This window comes from Panthera pardus, unplaced genomic scaffold (genome assembly GCF_024362965.1).
Source record: "Panthera pardus isolate Hobbes unplaced genomic scaffold, ASM2436296v1 HiC_scaffold_21, whole genome shotgun sequence".
Classification (NCBI taxonomy): domain Eukaryota; kingdom Metazoa; phylum Chordata; class Mammalia; order Carnivora; family Felidae; genus Panthera; species Panthera pardus.
This window is the reverse complement of record NW_026526777.1, coordinates 45,927,517-45,941,458: the sequence shown is the minus strand read 5'-3', so window position 1 is coordinate 45,941,458 and position 13,942 is coordinate 45,927,517. Positions and strand designations below refer to the sequence as shown.

The 13,942-nt window shown below is 39.6% G+C and overlaps 1 protein-coding gene across 6 annotated transcripts in view; it reads right to left on the bottom strand.

Annotated features, from left to right (window-relative positions):
- LOC109250327 (uncharacterized) overlaps nt 1–13,942 on the bottom strand; it is a 114,682-nt gene that overhangs the window by 100,237 nt on the left and 503 nt on the right. For 3 of the 6 annotated variants that reach the window (XM_053909189.1, XM_053909187.1, XM_053909191.1), the window contains exons 2-3: nt 13,221–13,475; nt 12,155–12,240 (exon numbers count right to left, since the gene is read on the bottom strand). In XM_053909189.1, the coding sequence (XP_053765164.1) occupies nt 13,289–13,475 (187 nt within the window). In that variant the 3' untranslated portion in view covers nt 12,155–12,240; nt 13,221–13,288. Of the gene's footprint in view, nt 1–2,333; nt 3,121–7,759; nt 12,241–13,220; nt 13,476–13,942 lie in introns of those variants that run through there. The other 3 variants (XM_053909188.1, XM_053909190.1, XM_019421332.2) reach the window with 3 other exon arrangements.

Below are 13,942 nucleotides of genomic sequence, written 5' to 3'. Positions count from 1 at the left end.
TTTTAATTCTTTAAGATGAAACCTTTGCTTTCCCAGATTGTCTACTAAGTTGGTCCATAGGATTCTAGTTGGATTTATGTTTAAGGCCAACAAAAATGTTCACATTTTATCTGATTTATCCAACCTTAACTTAAGGACTCTAAATGCTAATCATTGCCTAGTTGTTATTTAATATTGGCAGACTTGCTTGAGAACTCTAAGATAACTCACTTGCAGTGAATAAATACTATAAAAAAGTAATTCCAAGTTTTAAATACCTTTTAGAATATCAGAACCTAAGGGGAAAATCTTAGAGTTGGTTAAGAGAATCAAAGGCATCCGTTTCAGTATTTTACTAAATGTGCTCCTCAGAACAGAACATAAGCACTCCATGTAAGGGATCCTGTGATCAATTAAGTTTGGAAACCCTAAATTCAATGTCTCACTCAAAGATTCACAAGGCACATTAGCATGTTAAAGTTTGTAAAAAAAAAAAAAAAAGTCTTACAGTAAATAGTCATATCCAGTTATGCAGAAGAAACTTCTAGAAAGCAGTGAAACTTTGTTTTCTATTCATGAAACATCTATTAACAAGTCTTCTAAAGAACACACTTTAGAAACTCTAAGCATATCTAACCTCTTGCCTCACCCAGAAACATAAAATGTAAAAGATGACCATCCTTTAATAAAACATCTCCAGGTTTCATAAGCTCTGCCTGATCACCCACCAGGTCAAGGTTCTTTGTTTTACTATATACTCTCTTGCAAAAATTCAGTCCTCCCCATCTCAGCTTTTTTCATGTTATTCTTTCACTTGTGGATATGGGGAACTCATTAGCTTTTTCCTTTGAAAACCCTCCACAAAGGCTTTTTTAACATGAATATGATAATTTTCCTCCCTAAATTAATATCTTCAGCCATGCCCCATTGCCTTCAAGACAGCTCCAAATTCTAAAGAATAGCCAGGCACCTGCCTCCCTGCCTACCTTTGTCTCGTTATCCAGTCCACTCCTGCCTTCTTCCCTCTCCACTGTAATCTACTCGGGGAATCCTCACTGTTTTTATTTTGCACGTTTCCTGAAATTCTCTTCCCTATCCACTAGGAAAATTCATGCTCATCCCTCAAGGTCAAACCCTACCTCCACTGGAAGTTTCCCTGATCACTGCCCTCACAGGCTCACCGGCTCTTCTTCCAGATTCCCATAGTACTTGGAACCTCTCTCTTACTTAACCTTATTAGTGATTATAGCCATTTATTTATTTTTTTATGAATGTAATTTATTGCCAAATTGGCTTACATACAACACCCAGTGCTCATCCCAACAAGTGCCTCAATGCCCATCACCCATTTTCCCTCTCCCCCATCCCTCATCCACCGTTTGTTCTCTGTATTTAAGAGTCTCTTGTGATTTGCCTCCCTCCCTGTCTGTTTATAACTATTTTTTCCCCTTCCCTTCCCCCATGGTCTTCTGTTCAGTTTCTCAAGATCCATATATGAGTGAAAATATATGATATCTGTCCTTCTCTGACTTATTCACTCAGCATAATACCTTCCAGTTCCATCTATGTTGCTGCAAACGGCATGATTTCATTCTTTCTCATTGCCAAGCAGTATTCTATTGTATATATAAACCACATCTTCTTTATCCATTCACCAGTTGATGGACATTTAGGCTCTTTTCATAATTTGTATGATTTGTTTTTATATCTATTTCCTACCCCATAGGATGAAAACTTACCATAGTGTCTAGTATACAGTAAGCATGCAATAAATATTTGCTTAGTGAATTAATAAGTGAGCAGACACAAGAATATTTTTAATAAACATTTTATTATTCTTTTAAAAATTTTTAATGTTTATTTTTGAGAGAGAGAAAGAGAGAGAGAGAGGGAGACACAGAGTATGAGCGGGGGAAGGGCAGAGAGAAAGCAAGACAGAATCTGAAGCAGGTTCCAGTTCTGAGCTGTCAGCACAGAGACTGAGGTGGGGCTCAAACTAGGACCATGAGATCATGAACAGAGCTGAACTCGGACACTTAACTGACTGAGACATCCAGGCACCCCCAAACACAGGAATTTTAAGGTCAGCTTTCCCTTTTCCGGGAAAGGAAAGAGCAGCTCTTTCCTTACCTATCCCATGTTCTACCCATTAATCTTTTCCTGTTTTTCTTAGGAACCTCTCCAGTTTCTCCACATACTTATTAGAAGGATAAAACCAAAACCAAATGCCATGTAACGTTTCATGGATTCTGGTGCTCAAAGTTCTTCCTTTTGGTTGAATCTATAATGAATTTGATATCAAATCTCGTCTCAAATTTTGATATTTCTTTCCATAAATGTTTTCTGTTAAGAATAAAAAGAGGAAAGGGGCGCCTGGGTGGCTCAGCCAATTAAGTTTCAAACTTCAGCTCAAGTTACGATCTCACAGTTCATGAGTTTGAGCCCTGTGTCCGGTTCTGAGCTGACAACTCGAAACCTGGAGCCTGCTTCAGATTCTGTCTCTCTCTTTCTACCCCTTGCCCACTCACACTCTGTCTCTCCCTTTCTCAAAAATAAACATTAACAATTTTTTTTAATATTAAAGGAGGAACTTAAACTTAGATCTTTAATGGGTGTATAAAATCATGGTATTAGGGATAATTTCTAATTTTGTCCAAAAAAATTAATCTTCCCAACAATAACACTGCTAAGAGTTCTCAAAGATGTAAACCACTCTGGGGTATATATTACTTTATAAATCTCCTTATTAAAAGAATGTCTCAGGCACTAGGGAGAATATATTTTTTTAGATCTTAAAGGATTTTAGGTTTCTTAAAGAGTTTTGATACCTTTAGAGTTAATTATATAACTTATACTTGAACATAAAAGATTAGTAACCTAAAGATATTTATAGAGTTTCTCTAAAGATTAACTAATAAAAATGATGAATAAAAAGAATATAAGCCTTCCATGTGAAATTATTATTTTTTTAAATGTTTATTTATTTTTGAGAGAGAGAGACACAGAGCGTGAGAGAAGGAGGGGCAGAAAGAGGGGGAAGCACAGAATCTGAAGTAGGCTCCAGTGAGATCATGACCTAAGCTGAAGTTGGATGCTTAACCGACTGAGCCACTCAGGCACCCTTAAGCCTTCCATGTTGAACTATTATGGGAAATGAATAAGAAAAGAAAATTTCTTCAGGGATACATAGAACAGAAAAATTCAGAATCATAAACACAACTATGCAACCAAATATAACATTACTGTATTTGTCAAAATAATTATTAACAATACTTCTTCCATTGTGCCCTGTGGCCAGAAGAATCCCAGAATGGGACATTAATAGGTCCTTGCAATTATCATCACTCCCTGGAAAAAGTCCATCTTGAGAAAATATGCCAGGGACATAGCAGCTCTGATGACAACGCACAGGCAAGGGTTTAAAGTCAATACATGGAATGACAACCAGGACAGTTGGGCTGCAAGTGATGAAAAGCCAAACCACTTGGCTTATGAAAAAAAGGAAATTAATTGACTCCTATAAAAAGTCTAGGCATTGACTGCAGGCATGGCTGGATCCAGTGCAATACGACTGCACCTTGGTCTCTTTCCATCTCTCGCATTCACTTCCCTTTTTATTGCCTTCGCTCTGAGGCAAGTTCTCTCCCTGGGAGGTCCCCAGCAGCACTAGGCATATATCTTCCGGATTCCTGTCCAGCCCACACCCAAGTATTTGTTCTAATTGGACCAAATTTGGTCACATGTTCATCCATGAACATTCATTGCAGCCAAAGGGTATTAGTCCAAGAAGAAAGAAGAATGAACCCTACACAGCCAGAACCAGTAGCTTTCTACCATAGTGATGCATAAACAATTTTATATTGCTTTTGAGCTCTAGAAATGCCTAGGTTCCTATTTCCTAAAAACTGGACATCTTGAATTCTTGGAACCATCTGTTCATATCATAATGGTGAACTCAAATTCAAATGTTCTTTTTGTAATAGAGTACATTAGTTTGTGAGAAGATTCCTATTTACTCAGCATGTTGTCTGTTTTTAGCTAAAGTCCCAAAGCCGGGAATAATAAGAGACAATTACACACAAACACACACCCCACCCCATTTTAAGGAGAGTGTCTGAAACATCCAGGCCAAACTTCATAAAAGAAAACAAATCAGTTCAGTATCTATGAAACCCTCACCTCCACATAAAAATATGACATGGCCAAATTGTTAAAGATCATTGAAGAAGTCAAGGATAACAGGAATTCAAAGAAGCAGAGAGTGTTTTGACTCTTTTTCCTTCTCTTCTCACACAGAGAGAAAATTGTGCTACCTCCCAACCTCCCCCATAAAGATGGAAAGGTATCTGCAGAAGGGGAGACAGGCACCTTGTTTCCCAGCAGAAGTGTAACTTATCAGACGATGAGGTGAGAAAAATAAAGCAGAGTGAGTGATCGCTGTGGGTGTGTGTAATTTGAGATGGAGTGGTCAGGGAAGATCTCACGGATCAGAGGACTTTTGGTCTGAGGCCTAATGGTGGGGGAGCAAGGCATGCAGATAGCTGGGGGAAGGGTGTTTTAGGCAGAGAGACTAGAAAATCCAAAGGCCCTTAGCAAGAACATGTTTACAGTATTTTCTGGGGTGGAAAGGAGCCAGCGGGACTGGAGAGAAGTGAGCAAGAGGGAATGTGGCAGGAATAAAGGGTGGAGATTAGAATGGAGTTGCATTTACTACAATGGGTGGAGAGTAATGGAAGAGGGAGGAAACACACCCTGCTTACTCTGGGTGCCTGAGCTTTGGAGCAGGCCTGGGCTGGGGGCTGGAGGAGCCAAGGGAAACTTTGAATTATATGTGAGATAAGATATAATTGGGCTAGAGAATTAGATGTTGGGTTTGGATTTAGACTGAACTGTACTTGTCTTTTAATACCTGACAAGTAAGTAAACCTTACTTAAAGTGGCTGAAAAGCCAGGAGATCTATGTGAGAGGTTATCTACAGGGCAGGAATGAGAAAGTGCATGTTTGAAGGTTAGAGAAAAATAAAGCCATTTCCTATGTGTGCCCCACAGAGTTTACCTCATTCAATAAACTGATTACTTTCTAAAAGATTCAAAACCTTTTACAATCCGTCTGTGAATTTGCTGTATACAACACAATGTTTCACACAGTATTATGTGTAAACTCAGTAAACATTTGCTAAGTATCAAGTAGTATATAATATGCCATTTTGGGAGGGAAATGATGTGGCATTAGGTAATGGTCAGATCAGGGATAGCTGAAGTAGGGCCTAATTTTCTAAATGGTATAATGAAAAATTTGAGATTATCTGGAGGGTTTACATGTGGCCTCCTGGTCTTAAATCAGAGTCACCTACAAAGGACTCTGAAGTTCAAAGGACTGTGAACTTGTTAGATAGGATCAATACCCAAACAGCCTATGACACAGTAATGATATTTGCTGCTTGCTAGTATTATTGTGCACCACACTTGGTGTCCAGGAAATATGAACAGCTGCAGTATTGTAAGATGAAATAAATTGAATACAAACAGAGTCACACGCAGAAGGGACACTTTTTTTGAATGACGGAAATCACTAAATTGGCTATTTCCACTGCCATTTATGGCTTAAACAAGATGACAGTTTGTTACCTTTTCACATAGAAGAAGTCTAGAATTTGGCAATCCAGAGCAGAAATGGCAGCTCCAAGGTCATCAGAAGCTAGACTCTTCCTATGGCGCTGCTCTGGTCAACCCTGGGCCTGTCATCCCCTAATCCACAGTGGCTATTTGATTTCAACCCATCACATCTGCATCCCAGCCAGAGGGAAAAAGGAAGGAAGAAGGGTACTCCTCTTCCCTTTGAAGGAAACTTCCCTCTGAAGAAAATTGTGTGAAGTTCTCACACAATTCAGTGTACCAAAACTAGCTGCAAGGGAGGTTAGGAGCTGTGACCTTTAGTATTGTGTTTCCAAGGAGGAAAGGGAGAATGGATGGAAGACATGGTCAACTAGCCATTTCTGCCTTATCTTGTTTCTCTTAAAGACCTGTGGGTGAAGTTAGATTGATGCTTTTTATCAAGAAGAGTTACTCCCTTTCCTACATCTACATGCCACATTAGTGTATTCACAGCTCTATTTACTGTTTATATTGTGTTTCTGATTATCCTTAATAGCTAATTCTACTGGTCTCAAAGACAAAAGTTCAGTTATATAACCCATCAACATACTTCCTGTCCACCCCTCCTCCAGATGAATTAGCTGTGCCGGATGATTCATTTGTCTCCTATGGAAATTATTAATAAATTGGTTCAGTAAGCATGCAATGAAAGGCAGAGTGTAGTGGTGGAACAGGGGTAGGCTTCAGACCAGACTCTCCTCGATTGAACTTCTGCTCCCAACATTGAAGTAAAGTGACCTTGGGCAAACTTACAGCATCTCTAAATCCCCATTTCCTTCTCCATAAGATAAGGATCACAATTAATACTTCTTGGTGCTGCTGTGAGGAGTGAATTAAATATAACATGAAAAGTGACCGTATGCCTGTATAACACTCAAAATTGTTACTCTGTAATTCGTTCACTGTTCCCAGAGCACCTGTAACATCCTAGGCACCATACTTGACACTGTGGTTGTTAAAGCTTCAAGAAGACATGCAAGAAGCTTGTGATGGAATGGAGGGGCTTAAGAAACCCAGAAATAGGCTCTGTAGCATAGGAAAGGTCTTGCATATGTGTAACATTAGAACGATACCTCCCTTGACTGATATCAAAATTGTAGATACATTCTCTTCCAGAAAATGGAATGATTCAATCTGTTAAGAATCCGTGTGCTTGATTTGCTGTTTGGTAACTAACACTGACATGTGGGCTACCCCATGTAGGTAAATAGGGTCACATGAAAGGCATGCAATGGCCCCACTGGTACATTTATCTGAAAAGTGACAGACAAGTACCTACGTGGTACTTTCTCGACTACTTGTGAACATCACACAGCACTTTAGGTTAGAATTTGAAACCTAAAACAAATTGATCATCACACTACAAAAACTCAGACATAAGTCACTTTCTCTACATCTCTGTGTCTTCAAAGCTCAACGCAATAGTAATAATGCACTATCCCGTCCCCCCTTCCTTTGTAGAGATCTGCTGAAGATCTCTACATGCCTCACCCAGGGTAGGCACGGGGGATGCAGAGATGAAGAGGATGGCATCTGTCTTCCTAGAGTATAGCATTACAGAAGGGGCACAGACAAGTGAAATTTTCATACTATGTGATTAATGCTATGACAAAGAGAGCTATCCCAGAGTGCTATGTAAGTTCATAGGAGGGGACAGTCCACCAAGCCTCAGCCAGTGAGGGAATGCTGCCTGGAGGAGGTGAGTTCTACACTGAGGCCTAGACGATGAGTAGAAATTAACCAAGTGAAGGGTGCTTTAGTCAGTGCAAAGAGCAGATCCAAAGGGCATGGTATATTAAGGAAGGGAGGGATTCGGTATGGCTGAAAAGGAACATGAGAGACAAGATTTGCTAGGTACAGATATTGTATCACAGCATACATACATACATACAGTGAAGAACCTTGATCCCTAACATGATGGTTCAGCTCATAGGCTTCTCCTAATTTTCTAGGAAATGCAGAGGAAAACAACAACAACAACAACATGGGATTCATTTTGTCATGGTAGAAAATAATTTTATGTAAAAATGTGAGAAATAGCTACATAATATAACATTTCCACTTAGAAGAAACACAGGAAGCAGTATACTGTATATGTGTGTGTGTGTGTGTATATATATGTGTGTGTGTATATATATATGTATATATACATACAATTTTTCAATTCTTTACAAGTGCTCAACCTTTTAGTAACTTGGGTTTAATTCTTTATAGCACTTTAAAAATAACATAGTAAACAAATGACCAGGATTCTGTAGTGTCTTTGAAGACTTTTAAAATCCATATTTAATTTTTTCTCTGATGTAGACCCTCAAAGAAGTTTGGGTTAATTATAAGGTATATCTATATTACTACTCCTTTGGGTGAGAACTCATCACATTTCATAAACTTAATGGGATGAATAAGAATTGATGCAACACTAAGAGATTACACAGGAATTTCTGTACAGTGACACTGTAGCCAATTAATGAAGCTAATTTCTCAGTAGGCAATGTGGTACCTTTAAAAAATGCATATAATTAAAGGATTTTTCTCTTTCATTTATGGTTAACATGCAAATCTGATATCCATAAATTCATTCCAGATAGAGGAAAAGCAATAAAATTTTTATGATTTGGCAGATTTTAAATCATTTAAGATACTATAATAAGTTATTGAAGAAAGATGTTTAAAAATTAATAGAATCCCCTTAATAGCAAAGAAAATGTTAGTACTTTGCAGAGAGAAAATTCTCCTCCAATTTCCTATTCAACACAAAGAAAAGAATTTCCCAAAGTTCACCTAATACATATTTTTAGAAGACAAAAATCATTCACAGAAATACAAAGGTAGGTGCTATGATCAGACACAAAATGAACCATGGTCCTGACCCCCATAGAGCTAAGTACAAAGCAGAACAGATTACCCTCTCTCCGTAACAGTATGATTTTCAGGATCCCACCACTAATGGAATAGAACATTCCTTGAATCTGGACTACGAGAAAACTAGGGAAAGAAACTAGGGAAAGATTGAGTTGACAATCCTACATTCCCTTCAGCATATTTGAGGGCTTTTTGAGAAAGAGAAGGGATATTAGCTAGGGAGATCCAGTGCCCTAGTTCTAAGTCATTTGAAGTACATTTACTCCCTCTGCTATTTGATATGCCTCAATAACCACTCCCTTTCTTATTTTCCTACTCCTCTATCACACCAGCACACCTCCACCACTTACCTTCATTATTTGGAAACATCAGCTTGACAGAAAGAGCCATGAAAGATACGTGTGATTTTGATATTCATTCTTCCAACACTTCTAAGATGTCTGAGGGCAGAGGAACACCCTACTTAAGAGTCTCAAGTGCTGTTATGTATTCAAAGATTCAAACCACTCATCTCTTAAGTCTGCAAGTACAAAACTATCCCGTGGTGGTGACAAGTGAGTGTTACAAGTGATGTGCCCTGGGCTCGGGAAGATGGAAGAGAAGTTAGGTATGCTGGAGTTACTGGCAGAGGCATTTAAATAAATACATACATATTTACTTACCACCCACCACGTGCCAAGTATCCAATGCTGTGAAGCAAGTATTATTGTTCCCATTTTAAGGATTAGAAAACACAGTCATCAAGAAGACAAGAGATTTTCCTTAAATAGTTAAGGAACAGAGCCAAGATTTGGGCCTAGACCTTTCAGTCCAGCACTTTTCCCATGATACTAGCCCACTTCTTGGAAGTGGCAAGGTGCTAATTGGGTCTTGAAAGAGAGATAGGAGCAAGGCATTGAGAGAAGTGTGGAAGGAAGAGAAGGGTGTCAGGGACCTGGTCACCCTGAAGGGTACTACTGGGACCCACTGCCACCACATATTGTCTTCCACATTTTTCTCTCTAGTAAGACATTAGAGAAGAGGTGATTGGGAAAGAAAACACCTTACTTGACAATTCTGCTCCTGAGGGTACCAAGTTTGGAGGAGCATAGCCTGGAGGGATCACTCTTAGGGGTGGGAACCCTTAGATAACAATTTTAAGACTTTCTGTCTTCAGTAGTTTAGAAAGCCCAGTGCACTTGACTCTTATAAAATTCCATCATGTCTCACTGTCCTTCATTCTGGTCTCTTCCAGACACTAGGAAACATTATATAGAAAAAGGGAGACTGACGTTATAACCCACTACTCTGTCTTTTCTGTTTCTTTAAAGAAGTCTCGACTTCATCTGTTAAGTGATCAGTTTACACTGGCAAGAGTTGGCTGCTAGTCAAACTGAACTATAGTGTGTAACTTTCATCTATCAGATATCAAGTTTTGCATGTGAACACAACAAAAGATCTCTCCTGGATTGAACTGTATAGATTGTGCTATATGTTACCACACTTTTGTTTATACATTTGATTTTAATGTTTACATCAGAAACTCAGCTTAGTATAAAGGCTACTTATTCCATGCCTTGCTTATTTTCAACAATGAAGTTAATTTTTTTTTAAGGTGTTTTGGATGAAGGCTTAGGAAAGCTTAGGTTACTCATTAGAATTCAAGAGCTGACTATACAGGTGTTGGTTGCGTAGTCCAAAGAGGTAGCAGGTTTGAAGGTCATATAATGTCACTGGAAGAACATCTGAATGACATGAGAAGTTTTAATGCCTAAGAAATTGTTGAAAGACAAAGAAAGTATTAGGGGATTCTAATTACTGGAAGAGGAGACTAGAGTTTTCTCAAAATTTTAGCAGTGATGACTTTAGAAAACTAGCAAAAGGTCATTAGTAAAACAGTTGGCTTAGATAATGTAATAGCCAATGAGGCTAATACAGGACCAAAATATTCTGATTTTATAATCTGTGGATTAAAAAAAATACCTGAACAGTTTGCCTGTTATGATGCAAACCCTCTATGGAAGTCCTACCAGGAAAACAGAAGATTCTCTCCAAAAGGGAATACTTAAAACAATGTTTTTAGAAAGGCATCAAATTCTCAGTTTGTTATATACTACAATACATAACGATTTCCAATGACCTATTTTAATGGAAGTTTTAGGATTTTTCCCTGTGATGCTACCATTTTCTTGTTTGTGCTCTTAAGACATCACTAATGTACTAAAAAAATATTTCAACTGCCAAAAAGAATTGAGAGAACAGCAAGCATGGCCGACAAGGGATGAAAGCAATATATGAAACAGACAAGTCAGTCAGTAACTCAGAATACAACAGAAATTAAGTGGACTGGAGGTGGCAAAACGTTGCTTTGCCAAACCATAAATTGGCAATGGTTTTTTTCATCAGGCAAAGGACACCCAGAATATGCAGATAGTTGATTAAAAATAATATAATGTGGTAGAGAAGTGTTAAGATGTACATAAACGTCCAGTTTAAAATCAACATTAGAGTAAGACTTGTAAATTGTGTGAATTGCTAAGTAGTATTTAATTAACTTAATTAGTTTATCATCATGCGCATGGCTGATAAGAGAGGTGACTAATATCTGGAGCAAAAGGGCACGTGTTCACATGCCTAGTAAAGGCTTCTGTATCTGCAGTGGTTTTCAAACTTGAAGGTGGGTCCGAGCTGCTGGGAGGCTTGTCAAAATGTAGATTTCCAGGCCCCTTTCCCAGAGGTTCTGATCTAGTGGTTCTAGAGTAGGGTTTCTTAATTTTGGCACTACTGATATTTTAAGTGAGATGATTTTCTTGTGTGGGAACTTCCCTGTGCCTTGTAGGTGGATGAGCTGCATTTCAGGTCCACTAGATACTCATAACATCATTTCTCTGGGCCTTTTTCCAGATGTTGATAAATGTCCCCTAAGGGCAAAAATCACTCTTCTCCTCCTTGGGTGAGGTGTCTAGGGTGAAGCCTAGGGACTGCATTTCTAATAAGAACATCCAGGTGGTTTTGATGAATATGGTCAGTGGACCAAAGTTGAGAAACACTGAACTAATGTGTTACATTATGTCCCCTCCAAAATTCATACGTTAAAGTCCTAACCCTCAATATCTCAAAATGTGACCCTATTTGGAAACAGTCATTACAGATTTAGTTAAGATAAGGTCATACTGGGTTAGGGTGGGGCCCTAATCCAGTAGGACTGCTGTCTGTATAAAAAGGGAAAATTTGGACCCAAGAGATAGGCACACAGGGAAAATGCCATGCAAGCCAAAGAACTACCAGTAGCCAGGAGAAAGGGGCGGGACAGATTCTTCCATAGCTCCCATAGGGGGAGCATGGCCCTGCAGACACCTTGATCTCATACTTCTAGCCTCCAGAACTGTGAGACAATAAATTTCTGTTGCTTAAGCCACTCAGTTTGTGGTACTTTGTTACAGCAGCCCTAGCAAACTAACACATAAAGAATAAAACACAAGTCAGAGTTTAGCACTGGGACATTTGAAGCTGGATCAGAGAGAAAAATGGAAAGATTACAGATTAGCACCAATTCCTAATTTTATCTTTCTCAGCACCTGACATAAAATAGGGGTTGATAGTTTTTATTTTTATTAGACACTCTCCAATATGTCTTGTCTAAGTTAAATATTAGGAGCAAAATCTTATAATCTGCTACCTTATAGGGTTGAAATTGCCAGTGTTCCATTTTGAAGTTTTCATCTGGATTATATAGTAATTGGATAGGGTCGAGTCTGGAGTTGCCTAGAAGACAAATGGAATTAATTAATTATGCCACTGTCCATAGAAAATGTAATACGTAAATGTGAAATTCCATACATGGCAAAAAAGCGTTGACTGATCACACTGTAGCTTTAAAAAACGTGTTGACTGTTTCAGGTCACAAAGGCACTATTTAGAGTACAGCAAGAGGGACCATGTGTCCAGCAGGCCACACAGTCATGTGCCTACCCCAAGTAAGCAATTCATACTCTCTCACTGAAAGAATGAAGCCCTTGGTATTAAAAGAGCTTAGGAGTCATGTACTCTGATAGTTTCATTTGCAATATAAGTGAACACTGTTGTTGGTTATTAATTATCAGAAGACAAAAATAAGAGCCCAGTGGCAAATGGCAGTCTTTTTTTCCATAAGATATAAGAATCATTTTAATAGATATCTTAGTTCCTGTTTCTTCCCACAATTGAATAGGGGGGAGAAATGGAAACTAGCCTCCTTGCCTCAAGATTTTAGAATGAAATGTTGTAAAGCTTCTATTGCAGCTGAAGAGCCCCAACATTTATTTTTCCGGCTCCCATAAACATAAATAGTTCATGATAAAGAATGGTAAGCTTCTTGGGGCGCCTGGGTGGCTCAGTCGGTTTGGCGTCCAACTTCGGCTCAGGTCATGATCTCACTGTTCGTGAGTTCGAGCCCCGCGTCGGGCTCTGTGCTGACAGCTCAGCCTGGAGCCTGCTTCGGATTCTGTGTCTCCCTCTCTCTCTGCTCCTACCCTGCTCATGCTCTGTCTCTCTCTGTCTCAAAAGTAAATAAAAACATTAAAATTTTTTTTAAAAGGATGCTAGGCTCCTAGAAATGCCTACAAATTAAGCTGAGTGGTGAAATACAAACAAGGTTAGATCTAGACCGTTTACGTGCCTTCCCCAAATCAGGATAAACTAACAGGACATTAGCCTGGAAGCCTCTGCCAAACTCTAAACAACTTTACCTCAGTAAATCCCCTCACCTTTAATCTAGGAAACTTTCCAGCATGCTCTTCAGTCACATGAAGTTGCCGTCAGAGCCCAGTACACCTCATGTGTCCCTGGAACGGGTTTGCCTCTTGGGGGCAAAGTGGCAGGGTGGATAACTAGGTTTGGTATGAGGTCTAAATGGCCCCAGAAGGTTAGGATAGGGACTGCAGATTCTCCAGGCTATTTTCTTTTTCCAAAAGAGGGCAAGACCAGCAAAGAACGGACTGTTCTCCGAAGGGATAGCCGCCCTCGGACAAAACAAATCCGGAGGTTTTTATAGCAACACTAATAGAATAGGCCTTCTCTGACCCCTCCAATGGTTTTTCTCTATTACTGAATCCTCTCACCCCTTCTTCCCCCAGCGTGCCTCTCTTCTCACTCACAATCTCCACGCCCCCTCCTCACTCACCACCACCCTCCAACAAAGGTAGGGGCCCACGGCCGACCGCAGACTTTCGGGTCCACTGTGGCCAGCCCCAGTCTAGGGCGGTTGCCTAGATGTAAATTTGACGTCGAGAAATCTAATCTCCCACGTCCGATCTCCGGCTGTTGTGCCTCTAGGGGGAGGCAGAACAGGTGAGGGCGGCTGGAGCAAACCAGTTCCGGCACAGTCCGAAAGGGCGAAGTGAGGGTGCGAGGCGAGGAAAGGAGACGACCGCGCGCTAAGTAAAAGGAGGCGCGCCCCAAGCACTGCCTGTCTCCCTGGGATCACCTT